This window comes from Lactuca virosa, chromosome 2 (genome assembly GCF_052849685.1).
Source record: "Lactuca virosa cultivar CGN04683 chromosome 2, Lactuca_virosa_CGN04683_v6, whole genome shotgun sequence".
NCBI lineage: Eukaryota > Viridiplantae > Streptophyta > Magnoliopsida > Asterales > Asteraceae > Lactuca > Lactuca virosa.
The window spans coordinates 264,532,180-264,551,812 of record NC_136427.1 but is presented as its reverse complement, the minus strand read 5'-3'; the positions used below and the strand labels follow the sequence as shown (position 1 = coordinate 264,551,812).

The 19,633-nt window shown below is 30.7% G+C and overlaps 3 protein-coding genes across 3 annotated transcripts; 2 read left to right on the top strand and 1 right to left on the bottom strand.

Annotated features, from left to right (window-relative positions):
* The first annotated feature begins 8,835 nt into the window (after positions 1-8,835).
* On the top strand, positions 8,836-11,406 carry LOC145160999 (protease Do-like 10, mitochondrial). The gene is made up of 7 exons (XM_079080409.1): positions 8,836-9,336; positions 9,518-9,763; positions 9,842-10,037; positions 10,121-10,380; positions 10,458-10,585; positions 10,661-10,915; positions 11,000-11,406. Exons 1-7 carry the CDS (start codon positions 8,913-8,915, stop codon positions 11,219-11,221), a joined length of 1,731 nt encoding a protein of 576 aa, XP_078936535.1. The 5' UTR covers positions 8,836-8,912; the 3' UTR covers positions 11,222-11,406.
* Positions 11,407-13,882: 2,476 nt separating this feature from the next.
* LOC145160998 (knotted 1-binding protein) lies at positions 13,883-16,207 on the top strand. The gene is made up of 6 exons (XM_079080408.1): positions 13,883-13,981; positions 15,288-15,353; positions 15,456-15,602; positions 15,707-15,780; positions 15,864-16,001; positions 16,090-16,207. Exons 2-5 carry the CDS (start codon positions 15,309-15,311, stop codon positions 15,997-15,999), a joined length of 402 nt encoding a protein of 133 aa, XP_078936534.1. The 5' UTR covers positions 13,883-13,981; positions 15,288-15,308; the 3' UTR covers positions 16,000-16,001; positions 16,090-16,207.
* Positions 15,983-18,078, bottom strand: LOC145160996 (uncharacterized). Its single transcript, XM_079080407.1, has 8 exons — positions 17,947-18,078; positions 17,422-17,698; positions 17,168-17,305; positions 16,965-17,090; positions 16,748-16,885; positions 16,602-16,667; positions 16,420-16,497; positions 15,983-16,314 (listed from the first exon to the last, which is right to left on the bottom strand). The coding sequence occupies exons 2-8, from the start codon at positions 17,674-17,676 to the stop codon at positions 16,273-16,275; spliced, it is 843 nt and encodes a 280-aa protein (XP_078936533.1). The 5' UTR covers positions 17,677-17,698; positions 17,947-18,078; the 3' UTR covers positions 15,983-16,272.
* Positions 18,079-19,633: the final 1,555 nt, after the last annotated feature.

Below are 19,633 nucleotides of genomic sequence, written 5' to 3'. Positions count from 1 at the left end.
GTTTCTAATTTTTTCTTTTTAAGACGACTAAAATAAGATTTGATTTTTGTAATGATCATTCAATGGATAGAAATCTTGAAATATTGATGTTAATTTTGATATTCATTGTTTTAGAGTTTATTTCTAATAATAGAATATATTTTTTTCAAATTATTGTTTTTGGTTAAAGATATTTTTTTTATTGTTAGTTTTTTGAATATTTTCTAATAAAAATTTCATGCTAATGATTTAATTTATGTATATTAATTATCATTGATAATCTCATATATAAAATTTTCATGTTAAAGATTGTCTTAATGTAATTTAATTCACATTGTGAATCTCAACTATTAATTGTTTTAATGATCTATATGTACCATAATTCACATTGTGAACCTCACATATAAAATATACATGTTATAATATGTACTGTAATTCACATAGTTAATCTTACATATAAAATTTTCACAAGGTTAACATATAAACAATGTAAATTTTCTACATATATTGTATTGTTATTACATTAACATTTAATCATTTAGACCAAAAGAAATGAAGTAAATGTATGAAATGACAATGTACTTTCAATTCTTTATTCAGAGTAGAAATATAATCACTTCCCCTCACCCACACACCAATATCATATTTTTAATAAAACATGTAATTGTATAACATACATGTAGACATTCACATGAAAATATAAACATCTTTTAAGTATTTAGTAAAGTTCATTATATTTGATATAGAAACTAACATCAAATTGTAACATAACAAGCATGTATATGTTCTTAAAGAAATTAAAGTGCATCTAAACTTATACTAATAATGAATAGAAAACTAAGTTTTAAGTTTTACACTTCTTTTTCCAATCCTTGAAGTACTATATCCTTTCTCCCCTTTTTTCCCATCCCTTGTCGAGCAAATCTTTTATTTCTTCATTAGTCTTTTTTGCAAACTTAGCTGTTTGTGCAATGATTTTTGACCTGTGTGTGTTTGCGTCACTCAATAGTATCTTTGTCAAATACTTAATGCGTAAATCGTTTAACACACTTTGTTGTTGTTTTGATTATTTTGGCAATCCACATGTCCAATTTACTGTTTTATCTCCCATATATGTCTCCATATGACGCATGCAAAAAACTCCACAGTCAACATGATTATCCCTCGTGTGCCAATTCATGTTCACCCTTTCTGGTTCAACACCCTCCAAAGTTAAAGCTGATTTGTGATTGACCCTCATCAAGTACCTACTAAAAAGTATTTTCTGCAAAAAAGAAATTGTCATTTTCTATAGTTATTATTTTATTTAGATTATCAGTCTATTAATACTTATATTTATAATGTAAATTTAATATTCTTACCAATTCATTAGGTGCATCACGACAAGCTCTAGAAAACTTTGCGACTGAATTCCTGTTGTCAATGACATCAACCGTTGGTTCCTCTAAGTTTATGCAGATGATGTAAAAGTGATTTTTTTGAAGAACTGGTAAAAACACCTGTTTAATAATTTAAATTGTTAAACTTTGTTAAAAATATGTAATATATTCAACAAAAAGAACAGTTTATTACCAAGTGAACTTTTTCAAATGTCAGAAGTTCTTTGTCCTTTTTCATTGCATCTTTGATATTTGACTCAAATTTATCAAATCTTTGATTGAAAGGGATATTTTTGTCAAATATGAACTGTCTCTACAAAAAAATTTCAATATACATCAATCTTTAAAGAGTAAATTGTTAAATTCACAATAAGTTAAATTTTAAATTTAAAATTATTCACACTGTGAATTATAATGGGATTCACTGTGTGAATTTTATTACTTATTCAGAACTATTGAAAATTGTATTTATTATATTATCAACATTATCATGATATATATTTTTTTAATTAACTTACCACAATTGATGTATCAAAGAAATACCGATTCAGTGTAGAATTTGATTTAAGCTTTTCTTCATAGTTCAAAATATCAGTCCAAGCATCAATGACATGTGCATGTACCCATAATCTTGCCTGCATTGTTTCAATCATTCCTCTTCCAAGCACATACCCTCTCTTAGTCTGAAATACCTTCTCACTTAATTTGTAATCAAATAAAACAAAAAAGCAGTTAATAGAAAATTAATTTGTATTTGTATTTTATATACTATTGTATTTAAATAAAAGATAACATGAATTATTACCTGCTATTACCAATTCTGGAAAAAATTCTATCTGATACTTTTACTTCATCTGGATCTACAAATTTTGATGCACAGACCTGTTTTTTATTATAAGGAGAAGATAGCTTCAGTGATGGTTTTTTTAATCTTTTTCCTACTTCTCTTTTTTTTTGTCTTCATCATCTTCAATTCCCAAGATATTATTGTCACATTCTGTTTCTTCTGAATCATAACTTTCTCCTTCATCAAGTTTTTCATCTTTTATTTCTTTCTTCATGTGTTCATCTTCACTGCTTTCATCTCCTTCCTGAAACTCTTCTGTTAGACCAAGACCAAGTCCAAGTGAAAAACTAGGCATTGATGATTTTCTAGTATTTTTTTTTCTTTTTTTATCATCTATTTTTTGTTCTCTAAAACTTTTTACATTTTCAAAATCATCATAATTATCAAAATTTAAAATACATTGAATAGAATCAGCAATCTCATGCACTATTGGATCATTGTACAAATTTTCTGGTGTTACCATGATTGTTTGATTCTTTATTTCATGTTCATTCAAATTCTCTTCGCTTTTTTTTTCATCTTCATCCCTGTCACCTTTTGCATCATCTTCATTTTGAGTTTTATAAATGAATTCTTGTTCAAAGACTTTCTTCATATCTTTCAACTCATCGCTTTCTGTGAATTTTGTTGTTGAAAACTCAATTAACATTCCAAACTTCATTTTATCATTCACTAGTTTTTTGTAATCCTTTTTCGCTTTGAATACCAATTCCTGCGAAATGAGATAAAAAATGTCAAAGAAAATGATTTTTTTTTAACTTTTTTCTAGAATAAATTACAGTTTCAGAATATGAATGCATTGATGAGGTATCACATTTTTAATGCATTTTAATAAATTACATATTCACTTTGTGAATTTATTATAGAGAAAGTAATAAAATACACTTTTATATTCACAATGTGAATCACTTTATGAATTTCATTTTAACTACAATTTTATAACATATATCTGTAATTTAACTTTAATTTTTTTTAATTATATAGATTATTAACTTACATCGAGTTTCATATCTTCATTTTCATCGGTGTCGGATTCTTCATCATTCTCTATAACATCATCATTCCATTCCAAAGTTCCAAAGTCACCACTCTTTAACTCAGCTTTTTCCCTTTTCATCATCATTTCATAATCCCAAAAATGTAGTGCATGTATTTGTCTTTTTTCATTCTTATCATTTCTCATAAACTCCAAATAAGCTAGCTGTTTATGTAAACAAAATTATGATTAATTAGTTTTCTTATAATAATATAAATAAAAGTGTTAATTATAAGAATTTTCCTTACCAATAATACAAGAAGTGGCCCACAATAGTAGTTTCCTCTATCGGTTTCATCCCATGTCGTCTTTGACATTTTTAAGCAATTGGTTATAAAACCACACCAGTCAATTTCTCTCATAGGTGTTTTGCCTAACAAATGTGGCAATACTGTTGTCTTACAAGTTCCAGGCTTATTCTGTTCACAAATGGTATTAACAAACAGTAATAAAAAGTTTGTTCTGAAAATAATCCCTGAATCTGATGATTCTTTAATTTTCTCTTCAACATCCGATGGTCTCATAGCCTTGAAATTGTATTGTTGCTTCCAGTCCATTAATTCTTTTCCTTCACATTGATCAGTGTTATATATATATATATATATCTTTTCCACCTAGAAGAATTCCAAGCAAATCATGAACAAGTTCTGGTGTTATGTCTATCTTTGCATTAGGTAGATGGATTTTCATATCTGATGGATTGAATGAATTCACAACAAAACGTGCCAATTTCCCAGAAATTCCATTGGTTGCAATTCTCAGCAAAGATCCCAATCCCATTTCTCTGACAGCTTTTCTCTGTTCTTTGTTTATAGATTTAACAATATCATAAAACTTCTTTAGGCTCATTCTTGTTCTCAAAGATACTCTGTCATTTGGATTTATTGGCACTTTTGCCTATTTTTTCTTTGACTACTTCCAGAGTCTTTGTTTTTCTTTTTCTTTTTCCTGTTAGTCAATAATTTTCATAAGCTTCTCATAATATAACATATATAATATAAAATAACTAACAATACAAGAAATTCACATGTGAATTTGTTTTGCAAAATATAATATAATACATAAAATAAACATGTGAATTTGTTTATAACTTTGTAAATTAAACATGTGAATAGTAATAAACAAACCTGTTATTTTTTCATCAGATTCTTTCTTTACAAGGCTATCTTCAACTTTAATAGGAGTCACAGATTTTTTGTATTCAATCATTTTAAGTCTTGGACTCTGTCTGATTTCTGTTCATGTTTTAACAAATTTATAAAGAATTAATTTTATAATACCAAATTCAATTATAATTTTATAAATACTAACCTTGAGTTGTTTTCTTTTCAGGTGTCTTGAAAACAGATTTTTCTTGCTTCATCGACTTTTTCGTTTTTGTTTTATGTAATCTTGGACTCTGTCTGATTTCTGTTCATTTAAAAAAAAAATTAAAGATAACTGATTTTATATATTAAAGTAAATTATAATTTTATAAATACTAACCTTGAGTTGTTTTCTTTTCAAGTGTCTTCAAAACAGATTCATCTTGCTTCATCATTTTTTTGTTTGCTTTTTTTGAATCTCATCAGCTTCTAAACTTTTTTCTTTTTCAACACTTTCTTCAATAGTCTTTTCATCTTCATTTTTTCTTAACTTATTAACTATTTCCACCACGGTTCTCCTTGCTGTGTTTTTGGTATATTTTTTTGAACCTTCAACTACATAATGTGAAATTTTTAATATGAATGTCAAAAATATAAGTAGTATTAATACATGTCAAACAATATAAAATTAAACATGTGATGATCAAATTGCAAAAACTTTTTAGAAATTCACATTGTGAATCTGTTAGGCTATGAGCTATATTCAAGATTCACATTGTGAATTTATGCATTTAACAACAAAAGAGTTTGAGGTTCACCAAATGATGTATACATACACATGGTGAATTTTTACAATTACATTGAGCATAGTGAAATACAAACAAAAGTGTTGATCAACTTGCAAAAAAAAATATGTTTTTAAGAGATTCACATTGTGAATCTGTTTGAATGTGAGATACACATCCAAGATTCACATTGTGAATTTATGCATTTAATAGCAAAAGAGTTTGAGGTTCACCAAGCGATATACACATACACATTGTGAATTTTTACAATTACTTTGTGCATACTGAATACAAACAAAAGTGTTGATCACCTTGCAAAAAAAAACATTTTTTTAACAGATTCACATTGTGAATCTGTGTGAATGTGAGATACACATCCAAGATTCACATTGTGAATTTATGCATTTAACAGCAAAAGTGTTTGAGTTTCACCAAATGATGTACACATACACATGGTGAATTTTTACAATTACATTGTGCATAGTCAAATACAAACAAAAGTGTTGATCAACTTGCAAAAAAAAATATGTTTTTAAGAGATTCACATTGTGAATCTGTTTGAATGTGACATACACATCCAAGATTCACATTGTGAATTTATGCATTTAACAGCAAAAATGTTTGAGTTTCACCAAATGATGTACAAATACACATGGTGAATTTTTACAATTACATTGTGCATAGTCAAATACAAACAAAAGTGTTGATCAACTTTAAAAAAAAATATGTTTTTAAGAGATTCACATTGTGAATCTGTTTGAATGTGAGATACACATCCAAGATTCACATTGTGAATTAGTTTTTTTTTAATAAGTGTGTAGTATATGATTAGATAATTAGTTATTTTAATCTGAATGCAAATGTTCTAACCTTTTTTTTATCTTGATTATCTTCAATTTTTTCACTTGTAGTTGAAGGTAGAACATCTTTTAGACTTCTTGTCAATTTCATTCTTTTAGAACATTGTGAATTTATGCATTTAACAGCAAAAGAGTTTGAGGTTCACCAAGTGATGTACACATACACATGGTGAATTTTTACAATTACATTGTGCATAGTCAAATACAAACAAAAGTGTTGATCAACTTGCAAAAAAAAATGTTTTTAAGAGATTCACATTGTGAATCTGTTTGAATGTGAGATACACATCCAAGATTCACATTGTGAATTAGTTTTTTTTTAATAAGTGTGTAGTATATGATTAGATAATTAGTTATTTTAATCTGAATGCAAATGTTCTAACCTTTTTTTTATCTTGAATATCTTCAATTTTTTCACTTGTAGTTGAAGGTAGAACATCTTTTAGACTTCTTGTCAATTTCATTCTTTTCTTATTATCCTTTTTTCATTGATCTTTTCTTCATTTCCTGTTTTTGATTAACAAATTAATTCAAACATCAATTTCATGGTATGAAAGTTATGATTTATTCACATTGTGAATTCAGTTTGAATCAAAACATTACCAATGCAACTCTTTATAAATTTACAATGAGAAGCACAATAAGAGATACAATATGAATTAAACATAGATACATAATGTGAATTTCACAAGATGAAAAAATCAAATGTAAATGATAAATCACCCTGTGAATTCACAATTTGAATAAATGATATGTTAAATTGATATATAATCATGATTCACTTTGTGAATTGTCAAATAATATAATACTCAGAAACATTGAATCCTTTCAAAATTATCAAATGTAAATCACAAAGCACACTGTGAATTCAAAATGTGAAATTAGTTTTTCAGTTTAATGAATAAATTCAGAAACCACTTAGATTCACAAAGTTTTTAGGAAATTACGGTTTGTAATTTAGATATTCATGATTTCTGTATCGATTTGAAGAAATTTATATCATTAGGTTTTTGGTAATTATACGAATTCTCAAAAGTTCATGAAATTAGGGTTTCGATTTACTTAATAAACTCATATTCGAGTTAGATTCACAAAGTTTTAGGAAATTTCAGTTTGTAATATAGATATTCATTAGGTTTTCGTTATTAATACAAATTATTAAAAGTTCATCATCCGACGAGGGTTTCAAATCAGTCTAAAACGATTTTGTTAATAAAATAGTGTATTAACAGATTCATCGAATACATAATGTAACAGATAGTTTAGATTTGTCGTTTTGAAATTTATCAATCGAAAAAATATAATGTTGAAAATGGATTAAATGAGATAATCGAAAGTGAATAGCAGTCAAATATACCTTCTAGATTCATTTTGACGAACTTTTCGGGAAGATTCACTGTGGATATTGACTGAATCGTCGCCGGAGATTCGTTTGAAATCGATGTCGTCGGTGGAGTAAAAGATCGCTTTCAATGAGAGGGTAAAATCGATTTTCACTGAATTGAAACTGATGAACTAACGACGTTAATTAACAGTGGGAGTTAAAAAGTTTTTGTTTGACGACAATGCCCCCTTAAGTTACGTGTTTGGTTATAATCAGCTGCACACTATTGTTTTTCATACTTTTACATCTCAAATCCAATGGCTGTTAATATTTTGATCTAACCATCTTAATAGGTTCCTTGGTTCCTCCACCCATATTGGTTCTCTATTGAACCCGTCCCTATATATATATATATATATATATATATATATATATATATATATATATATATATATATATAAAAGTCTTCTAGGCTACATTTAGTTATGTTTTTATTGAAATTTGCTTGTCTATAAATGAGTATACCTTACCAAATTTTTAAAAAGTAAATTGCACTCTAGAACTAGAACCCGTGATCTTCTAAGATAAAAAAATGAACACAACACCCTCTTGCCAACTAATCTACATGAGTATTTAACTATAGGTATGCAATTGCATACTCTTATCTCTACGTAAATCATCCTATAATATGGTAGACCCAAAATTTATAGACATACCTAAAATATAAATCTTTTCTTAAAAGAAGGAAGGAGTAGATGTCCTAGATATCTCATTCCAACCCTTCTTTTTCTATCTTCTCATGATCAAAGATTGATGCCTCCTCTTTCATCTAAATATTTGAAAGAGTCAAAGAAGTGTGGTGGGTCCAAATTTTTTGATAAAAAATGTCTACTATAGTAATTAATGTTTTGAAAGGTATGTATTACAATACCAAAATTTTATATTTATATAGATTTTCCATTACAAACACTACGAATATCTTTTAATCATATACACATGCATACAACATAATCTACAATCTATTGATAAATGATAAGACCGTTACTAAAAAAAATCATGCAAAAAGGAGGGCGACTTGGCGAGGATGGTTGGAGGGGACCATATGGCAATCTTTATGCTTTCATCTTTTTTTGGGGCGAAAATGTTTCTATTTTTACTGATAAAAACAAGTATATTTTAAACAACATATAAAGATAATGTAGACTTATTAGACTATTAGATACAACATAGACTTTAGAGAGAAAAGTTCCCCATCAATCAAGGAAATATGGAGCCACAGTTACGTTGATGTAATGCTAGGAGAATTAGTGCATAATCATAAACTATACTTAATACATCCTAAAAATACTATAGCTTCATAAACGACCACTTAAAGAATATGCAAAATATAAATAGTTAAATATGTAATAACAATAATAATATATAATTATATTTATAAACATTTTTGTTCAAATATACTATTAATAAACATGTGAAAACCGGAAAATGTTTCAATCCCTTCACTTATTTGTAAAAAAACAATGTTAATAATATTTTCTCCAAAAACAAATAATTTGACCTAAGAAAGCAGTGCGTATAGCAACGAGGTTGTTCGGAGCGAAACTATACTTCTTTGATATGCTCCGACCAATCGGCCTTGCGCTTCGACAGGTTACTTCCTCTTCGTGCCACAACCTCCATGTCCGGCGGCGGACTTGCTCCGGGACATTTGTTAATCCATTCCGTTCATTCCGATGCTACAATACAATCCCCAATCTATCGAACTTACATCCAAACCTACGAGCATGTTCTTCTCATCGGTCTTTTTCATCAAGTTCTAAAGTGAATCAATGTAGACACTTCACCACCGCCGCTTCGGCCTCCACGGCTGCCGTCGAGCAGCTGAATTACGACCGAAGTAACGCTATAGCGGATACCATAGACGCATATTCAGCAATAGAGCTCGCCCTTGATTCTGTTGTTAAGATATTTACTGTGTCGAGTAGCCCTAATTACTTTCTTCCTTGGCAAAACAAGTCCCAGCGTGAATCTATGGGTTCAGGTTTGTAATTTTTTACAAACTTGTTATCTGTTTCTTTTTTCTATAAATTCATTGCATAATATGTCTACCCAGGCCCTTAAATGTTTGTCTGATATATGATTCCATATTGATTTCGTTGGCATTTTCATCCATCTGAAATTTTGGACTGAACTTGAAATTGAGTTTTTGTCGAAACCTGTAGGGTTTGTTATATCTGGGAAGAGGATTGTGACGAATGCTCATGTAGTGGCTGATCACACATTTGTACTTGTTAGAAAACATGGTTCTCCTACCAAGTATAGGGCAGAAGTTAAAGCTGTAGGTCATGAATGTGATCTGGCTATTCTTGTTGTTGAGAGTGATGAATTCTGGGAAGGTATGAAGTTCTTGGAGCTGGGAGACATTCCATTTATGCAAGAAGCTGTTGCTGTTGTTGGATATCCTCAAGGTAAATAAATAGATTACTCATGTTGGCCATATTTATACTTGTATTAAATTAAGTACTTAACCCCAAAGCTGTTTTCAGGTGGCGACAACATCTCTGTGACAAAAGGGGTAGTCTCAAGAGTTGAACCTACACAATATGTACATGGAGCCACTCAACTATTGGCAATACAGATAGATGCAGCCATAAATCCTGGAAATAGTGGAGGACCTGCAATCATGGGTGACAAGGTTGCTGGAGTGGCATTTCAAAACCTCTCTGGAGCAGAGAATATAGGGTGAGTTCCAATTCCATATACTTTTTTTTCAGTTTTCATTTCATAGAGTATCCATATTTGACATATCGTGTTGTATCTTGCAGTTACATAATTCCTGTGCCTGTGATAAAACATTTTGTTGATGGTGTTGAAGCTAGTGGAAGTTATTCCGGTTTCTGTTCTCTTGGCTTGTCATGCCAGCCTACTGAAAACATTCAACTTCGTGAATATTTCAACATGCGCCCTGAGTTGACCGGGGTTCTTGTGAGTAAGATCAACCCGCTTTCAGATGCGTATAGGGTGTTAAAGAAAGACGATATCGTCCTTGCATTTGATGGTGTTCCTATAGCAAATGATGGAACAGGTAAAATCCATATCCCATTCCTTTCATACATTTGCTATCAGTTTCTTTATGGATTTCCTTCTTTTTGAATTCTGTAGTTCCTTTCCGGAATCGGGAGCGAATAACATTTGATCATCTGGTGTCAATGAAGAAACCAAATGAGACTGCTGTGATTAGAGTATTGAGAAACGGTGAAGAGCTTGAGCTGACAGTTACACTTCGTCCAGTAAGTTTTACATATCTTGTTTGAAAGCAATGGAATTATATTTTAATTAAATGTCTTCCATAATCCATTATGCAGTTGAAGCCACTTGTACCCATCCACCAGTTTGATAAAGTTCCTAGTTATTTTGTATTTGCTGGTTTGGTTTTTATCCCATTGAGTCAACCTTACCTTCATGAACATGGAGAAGACTGGTATAATACATCGCCACGTAGACTTTGTGAACGTGCATTAAGGGAGCTACCTCAAAAGCCTGGAGAAGAGCTTGTTATTTTATCTCAGGTCTTGATGGATGATATCAATGTTGGATATGAGCGTCTTGCTGATTTACAGGTACATGTTATTATCCAAGGGTGTTTTAGACTTTTTACTAAATCATTCCTTGAAAACTTTTTTTTAACATGTTTTTGTGAGCAGGTTAAGAAGGTTAATGGTGTTGATGTTAATAACTTGAAACATTTGTGCCAACTTGTTCAAGAGTGCAAAGAAGAGGAAGTGAGGTTGGATTTGGATGATGAGAGAGTGATAGTTTTGAATTATGAAAGGGCAAGAACAGCTACTTCTCATATCTTAAAGCGACATAGAATACCTTCTGCTATGTCTATTGACCTATTAACCCCCGATACCACAGCTCAGTGAGTTTTGTTTTATGTACTATTTAGGTTTAGATTCTTTTTTCATTGTTAAAGTATTGTTTACCGCAGTTACTCTGATTCATATTTTCGAATCAATAAAATAGGTACAACATATATTTTAGTAAATGTATGAATGCTGCAACAGTTTTGCTGAATGAGTGTTGAGAAGCGGTTCGAGATCAGGAAATATCTGTTTGTGTTTTTTGAAAGATATGATTCAATTAACAAAATGACTGGGATTGGTGATTGACATGAAAAATGCAATAATAATAATAATAATAATAATAATAATAAACCTTGTAATCATGGAGGTGATCATTTCAGACATTTATCATAATGAGTTATTTTGGTTTGTATTTATTTCATAATGGGTTAAGCGGGTGAAATAGCAAAAAATCGGTTACAAAGGAAATGAGTCAAATAATAATATGCCTAAAGTAAGTGTATTCAAATACTTATACATCTTAAATCATTATAATTAAATATGCGAAATCTTAGATTATTATTCATTCCCAACCAACTCGTTTTGCCTTCAAAAACGTTTTAATTCATTACTCAATCCACCCATGGTGTTTTCATCTTGATGTAATTACCTTATTAAAAAAAACGTATTTCTACTTTCCAATTCCAAGTGTCGGATCTAATTGTGAGGACTAATTACAATATATAATACACTATTGAAGAATCAAGATCAAATAAAAGTAAGAGAAATTAAATATTCTCCTACATTTTATTTCTACTTATCTTCCTACTATATCAAATGTTGACATGTGTCACATTTAATGAAATTGATAATATTTTAGTTCGCTTATCACCATTTTATGTGGGTAGGAGGATAGTAGGAATAAAATGTAGAAGAGTTTTTAATTTCTCTAAAAGTAAATATTTGATAGGAGGGGTAAGAAATGCATCATTTGCATATTTTTTTATCGACCAACAAAATGAATCATTAGATAATACAATAATAACATGATTTATAAAAAAATCTCAAATGAACTTTGATGATTCATTTTTTTTACTGAATCAAGTTTTAATTCACTTTTCAGACACCTTTAATGAATCATTTATGAGTTTTTTTTTGAAAATTTTTTGCAAATCATCTTATTTTTGTATTATATAAAGATTTATTTTGTTGATTCACCAAAAATCATACAAATGATGTACTTCTTATTCTTCCTACAAAATATTTCTTTTTTAAGTAATACATGTCCATTTTTTAGGGTGATGATAAGATTGTTATACTAGCAATCTATTATTTAAAAATAAATATTTATTGCTATTTTTAAAAATAGGCTTACATGTATATTTCCCCTTTTTCTATGAGAACAAATCGTAAAAATTGAAAGAATATTGGTTGTGGTTTTCTTTTTTAGTGCTCAAACTTATTATTATTATTATTATTATTATTATTGTTATTATTATTATTATTTATTTATTTATTTATTTATTTATTTATTTAGAGAATGGTTTATGGAAAAAAGTGAAGATAATTAGTTTTCCATTATAAAATTTATGTGTTTAACCATTTAATATTAATACAATAAAAAAATCTTTGGCTATTTCATATGAAATTTCCGTAGAAAAATTTAATAACTTTCTTACATTAAATGGCTAAAGAAAATATTATTTTGGATTGACAAAAAAATATTGTGTTTTTTCTTGTTAGCCTTAGATATATAATATTTGAATTAACATATTGTCGTTTAAAATGTTATAATTTTTTTATTAAAAATCTAAAATATACTGTAAACAAGATAATCTTGCAGTAATCAAATTATTACTTACATATAGAAATAAATTTAAACTGACACTTACAAGAAGATAATTAGTTTTTTATAGGGTTAAAAGCAACATTTGTCTATTATACCTTCCCGTTTTTATTTATTCATGTAGTAATATTTTATTTAAAAATTAAAACCTTTTATCTAGTTAGTGTTATAGTGTTGCTATCGAAATAAAAAACATTTTTTATTGGTAGAGTTATTCTACACTTTTATAATACATCCTAATGAATATTAAAATGTTATAATTAGATAGATTTTTCCGAAAAGGACATATTGTCGTATTAAATAACTAGTTGTGAGACCCGTATATTATACGGGTTGATTAAAACAAAATGTTAAATATGAACGATTAAACGAGAAGTTTATTTGAATTTGAAATTTGAAATAACTGAAATTTTGAGGAAAAAAATACAAAAAATAAATAAATTAAAATTATATGTTTAGTTATCAGATCCATGTACTAAACGGGTAAATTATAACAAAATGTTCAACACAAATGTTTAAACTGTAAATTTATTTGAAATTGAAATTGAAATTTAAAATTTGAAATTTGAAATTAATAGTTATTATGGTAGGTTTAATTTATGGAAACAAAATTAATGATATATTGAAAATGAAAAAATTAACTAAATGACAAGTGGAAAATAAATATATCTCAAAATTATGACAAAATGACATGTGGCGAGTCGAATGAGAGAATGACACGTGACAAAATAATTCTTATTTCTTATGGTAAAATTGAAATACTATAATACAATAATAAAATTTCTTAATAACAAAAAGAAATATACATTAATAAAAATAAAATTAATGCATACTCTAATGCTTCACGCATTTAGCGCCTCTATATACCCAAACAGGATTGTGGAAACGCGGGAAGTAACGAGTGTGTTTGGCAAATTTCAAAGGAGCTCATTCATCGTCTCGACTTCACTCCAGCGAATCAGAAATCAAGCCTTTGAACTTCTCTATTTTGTAAGGTAAGTTTTATGTCCTACTTTTTGTCATTCTCATTCAATTGGTATATGATCTGATCGTTGGTTTCCAATGACAATGAAGCATCAAGCATCGTGACTCGCATTATGTGTACGTTGGTATATGATATGTTCAATAGTTCTGTTTAGTGCTTCACCGGAATTGTTGCTTTCACTGGTTTCTAGTGATTTTTGCCTATTTTGTGAAATCAGTGCCTAATATAAGAGTCTTATTATTTGTTCACCGGTGTACTTAATGCCCGTATATAGTTTTTCTGTTATGAATTCGAGATGACTCAGACGTTAATTGTTGAACGAAGATCCAAACGATTTCAAAAGTTTTATGCCACTCTCATTTGAGATGTAATGCTCTGCTTCTGATGTAGATTGTGCAGATGTGTGCGTGTGTGTATACTGATTTGTTTTTCGATTGGAATTTTGTTAGAGTGAGGCTCTTAGTCACTCATTTAAGATTACAATTAGAAGGATCGCTGTTGATATATTCGGAAAAGGATTTGTTTAAGAACATACGCAAACTAGTGCACAAATTTGTATGCCTTTGCGTTACATGGAATCCGATCAACAATTATGGCAAGTGATGGTAAGCGCATGCTTTACTTTCATGTTAGACTTGGTCCCCAATAAGTTAGGGTTTCCAATTTTCTGAAAATGATTCCCTAACCTCCTCTAAGTCTTATCATGATTGGATTCTGGAGAGAAATTTGTGTCTCTGGTTGCACAGTTGATGGAACTCTTTCATGCTCGCTTGTGCCCCATCTCCGTTTTTACCTTCACATTATGTTGCTGTAAAACTTCCTTTGTCATGTAGAGCTGTAGACCTTCGTTTTTGCATATCTCATTAGGAAAACAAAGAAAGTTGATCACTCGATTGTTGTACATTCTTGTTATTTGTAAACAAAACCATGAGAGTCACTCTCTCCGTATGAAGGAACAATTCTACTACTATGTTTGACCAGGTTATTTTAAAATTTGATCAGTCTTCTTTTTCCAAATTCTTTTTGTAGATTTGTATCTAGAATATATTGAAGCAGAATTTGTGATTAGCAATATCAATAGAAGTATAGAAGTGTTCCTTTTAATTAGTTTTCTGTAGCCATAAAAGTGACAAATGGGAGAAAAATAACATTTATTGTATATAATACAAGTATATTCTATGTAAGTAGTTACAAAACATCCCTCTCTCTCCTTATCATAAAAACACTAGGAAATACAATATGTGTGTAACTTGTTACTGTTAACTTTTGTTGACATGATCTCTCATGGTTGATGGTATATGATTGTTCTTATCCAGTCTTTGACAAACACATTTTAAATGGATATGGAAAGGGGTGAAACCATGAGGAAACGTATGAGATCTGTATGTCTTCTTGGAACCTAACTTTTATCATTTCCATTTGTTACAGCAAATGAAGATTAATAATTTGTTCTTGGGTACTACTTTATGATATTCACTCATCAGGTTGAAGAGAAGGAATCACCAGATGTAGTAGATGGAGCAATAGTAGAGGTTGCAGAAGAAGATACAGAGACAAATCCTCCTGTATCTGAACACATGGAGGTTTCTATGAACCAAATTCTTGAAAAGATTGATCAATTTACTCAGCAGGTGACCACATCAAAGATTAATCATCACCAAAATGTTATAATTACATTACACACTCTTGAATTTATGACTTAACTTTTTAAGCTGGTTTTGATTATTTTACAAAGGTGTCTGAACTTCTTGAATCTGGGAAATCATTCCTGAGAGAATTGACTACTGAATTTGAAGAACGGATGATAGCGTGAGTTGGAACATGTAAATGAAGTTTATTTAAACATTTACAGTTGTTGTATGCTTATGATTTAACCTCATTCATGCCCACAGAATACACAAGGAACAGATGGAAAAATGGCAAGAGGAAATCAAAGAACTTCGCCTCCTTGATGCTTCAAATGAGGAAATCAACGCTCTTTTACAGCATGCTCAGGTTTTACTTCACAGTGTTCATAATGACCCCTGAAGGTAGATATTCATATTACATCAATTTAACTCCATATATTACATTCATATATTCCTTTTGATCTTTACATTTTTTCCCCTTTTCTGTCAGATTGTACTTCCAGTAGGGAACTTATGGTCTCATCATTTCATGAACTAGAAGGAATAAAATAACCAATATACCAGTCTACAAATTACAAAAATGAGGCGTGTTTTTTAAATCTTAATCTGAACACATTAGTCTACTGTGGATATGTCTTTTCTGATTCGATAATTGTTTCTTGAAGCAAAGAAATCATCTCTTGCGACATATTGTCATGCCATCACCAACTGGCACCTTAGAAACAAAACCCCAAACAAAAATATTAGTCCAAAGTTTGCACTAATGAAGTATAAAGCAAGTCAAATGTTGCATTTTATATTTGTATGACATCAGACATACCATACTAATGGTAACACGCTTGTCGTCCATTAAAGCTTTGTTGAAACTTCTTATGCTCTCTGTTTTCTTATCATTAACCTGTACACAATTAAAGAAGGAACATAGCATAAGATTTCTAAACATAAAACTTACAGTCATGATGCTTGTGTTTATATACATAATACAATACGGAATACCATTACCATGGGATCAGCAACTTTTCCATGCCAAAGCACATTATCAATTACTATAACACCACCTACTCTCACCTACAAAATCAACATGTAAAACTTAAGACAATGTGAAGCTATAAATGAACTTAAAGAGAGTGAAAGTTTATGTTGCTAACCAATTTAAGCAGCAACTCAAAGTATTCTTGATACATTCTTTTCTCAGCATCAACAAAAGCAAAATCATAGCTGCATCCCTCCCCATTCTCTAGCATTGAGTTTAGGGTATCGGCAGCTAATCCGTGTCTTACATCCACCTAATATAATAATGTATCAATTTCATAAATGTATGTTAGGAAAGGAAAGGTAAGGAAATATAGAAAAAAGAAAGATTACCTTGTGTGAAACTCCGGCTTGTTGATAATACTTCTTTGCAACCTGGAGTGAGTTGATGTCCCTCTCACAAGCAACTAAGATTCCTGATTCTGGTAGGACTAATGCAACAGCCAATGATGAGTATCCCTACGTACAACATTAGATTAGAGGCCAAAAGGAGGAGAGTTAAAATAATAAAAATAAAAAAAAATGAAAATGCTTACAGTATAGACCCCAACTTCAATGCATCTGTTAGCCCCAAGAATCTGGACAAGCATTGCAAGTAGTTGCGCTTGATCAGGGGATACCTGCATTTGACTCCCACGCATTGTTGCAGTCTCCTCTCTAAGTTGTCGCAGAATCTGTGGAGCAATAAAAAAAAAAAAAAAAAATCGTTTGTTTAGTTTTTTTTCTTGCAAGTGAAAGTGATATATAATAAGTTTGTTGGAAGAGTGGGAGATGAGAGAGAGATTATTACGGGTGGTTCTCTAACGTTGGTGAGCAAGTAGTCGTATAGGGTTTGAGTAACACTGATAACTTGCTTATTGCCGTAATTGTGGTCAGTGGCAATGGTGATTGACACATCAGTTGAGCAACTGGTTGTGAAGAGGAATGAGTTTCGACGTCTAGGCCTTCTTGCAAAGGCAAAGGCAGTGTAGAATCGGGCAGGGGCAAAACTCAATAATCGGGGGAACGCGGTTGTTTCCAAGTTTGTAATACGCATCATCATCATACCGAATTTGATTTTTTTTTACCTACAAAAAATCACCCATATCAATACCTTACCTTCTTACAGTCTTACCCACTGGACACTGGTTATGGATGCCAATATTGTATAACAAAAACCATTAACGGATTTAGTTTTGAAAAAAAGTGAATTGTGGAAGAAAAGAAACTTAATGCCCTCAAATCAAAATATGTAACTGACAGGATAAATTCTATACACAAAATCCAGTAATTGAGTGGAACAAAAAAAAATCGAGCGGCTACGTAGCAAAATTACCTTGGAATAATCAACTATCTCATTCAATAGGAGGACCAAACTGAAGAAACGGAAACTTCAAACTTCAGAGTTGCGGGTTTATTGATGGACATTGACGAATTGCAGAAGCTCATTAGTGGGTTTTTTTTTAACATGATGAAAGCCAAGAGTAATCGTCCTGCGTTTTACTCTAGTGTTAAGAATTCTTGAGTAAATTAAAGAAATGGTCCTTGTGGTTCTCTCTATTTTGCAGATTTGGTCCAATCTTTGAAAAGTTAATAGGTCTCGTACTTGTGGTTTGGAGAAATTAAACTGTTGGCTTTTCTTGTCAAGCTGTTAAAAGACCAATATACCCCTTATTTTTTATTTCATAAACTAGAGGGACTAATCATGCAATAAACAAATAAAAAAACCCCTAAATGCTAACTCGTCGTTTCACTCTAACTTTTGGTCTGACTAACCTGTTTCCCACTCATTGCCTAACTATGGTCGATTCTATCCAAAAATCAATGTGCATCAGGAAGGAAATCACATTAACATTTGTTCCCCTTCACTTTTCTTTTATCCTCGTCCTCTGCATCACACCACCGCTACCATATGTTGCCATCGTAGTGTCACCAGCATCTGTAAACTGTAATTGTATGCATGCATTATCGCCGATTGTTGCCATTGCAACGATGGATGTAGGCGGTTGTTGTGGGTTTGATATGATTTTTTGCAGGTGGTTGTACGTTTATTCTTTCCAAAATCTCAACCACGAAGCAATTTCTTGTTTTATTTTGGCTTTTTTTACAGGTATTTAACAAAGCTTTTCTAACGATGTAAAACAGAATGATCATTATTTTTTAAAACTAGAGGGATGCAACCTGTTAACTTTTCAAAGGTTGGACCAAAACACTAGAGAAATGTAACTTACTCAAATATATATGAATAATTTGAAAAACCTATGAAATTATCTTAAATAGGGACTTAACCTACAAATTCATATCAACCATGGGTCAAAACCGTCATTTATTCTTTTCTAAACTGAAAATTATATGGTTCGAAATTATAATAAATGCAATTTAAATACTACATCAACCAAAAATTAAATTATTACATTTTTTACAAACTACAAAAAGAGTAAATTACACAAATAGTCCTTGTGGTTTGGGGTATGCGCATTTGGCCGCTGCCAAAAACCACCTTCAGTATCGGAAATCACATTCGTTGTCGAAAACCATACATAGCTTCGTTCCTCTTTTTTGTGGGAATGTAACATATCTGCCACTGGAAGAGCTATAATGACCCTCGTTCTTCCCATGACAAACAACATGACAGAGATACGACAAAAGTTGGGTTTTTTTACAGATTTGCCGTTGTAAACCACCTTCGCCGCTAGAAACCATTCTCACATTCGTTTCTCTTTTCTTCCGAAATGTAACATATCTACAATAGGAGGAGCTACGACGACCCTCTTTCTTCACCGGAGAAACAACATGGAGGAGCTGTAGGCGACATGTAAATCTACAGACTCGCCGACATGTACTTATATAGACTAGCCAGCTTGTGAATCGAGGAAGATATGTTATTGTACATCTACAGAATCACCTTCATCGTCATTCATTGGAGTTCTTGAAGCTCTGGACAAGCTTACCCTTCATAGGGTTCAATGTTGTGGATTCTCGAACCAGAACGGAGGGTGGTCGACCTTTGAACCAAATCGAAT

Excerpts from the sequence above, each read along its gene's own strand:
- LOC145160996 (XM_079080407.1), bottom strand. The coding sequence starts at position 17,676 with ATGATGATGATGCGTATTACAAACTTGGAAACAACCGCGTTCCCCCGA. Across the intron at positions 16,668-16,747 it reads TTGAGTTGCTGCTTAAATTG|GTGAGAGTAGGTGGTGTTAT; the intron begins GTTAGCAACATA and ends TTGATTTTGTAG. Across the intron at positions 16,315-16,419 it reads AGCGTGTTACCATTAGTATG|GTGCCAGTTGGTGATGGCAT; the intron begins GTATGTCTGATG and ends TTTGTTTCTAAG.
- LOC145160998 (XM_079080408.1), top strand. The coding sequence starts at position 15,309 with ATGGATATGGAAAGGGGTGAAACCATGAGGAAACGTATGAGATCT. Across the intron at positions 15,354-15,455 it reads TGAGGAAACGTATGAGATCT|GTTGAAGAGAAGGAATCACC; the intron begins GTATGTCTTCTT and ends TTCACTCATCAG. Across the intron at positions 15,781-15,863 it reads TTTGAAGAACGGATGATAGC|AATACACAAGGAACAGATGG; the intron begins GTGAGTTGGAAC and ends TCATGCCCACAG.
- LOC145160999 (XM_079080409.1), top strand. The coding sequence starts at position 8,913 with ATGCTCCGACCAATCGGCCTTGCGCTTCGACAGGTTACTTCCTCTTCG. Across the intron at positions 10,038-10,120 it reads TCTGGAGCAGAGAATATAGG|TTACATAATTCCTGTGCCTG; the intron begins GTGAGTTCCAAT and ends TGTATCTTGCAG. Across the intron at positions 10,916-10,999 it reads AGCGTCTTGCTGATTTACAG|GTTAAGAAGGTTAATGGTGT; the intron begins GTACATGTTATT and ends TTTTGTGAGCAG.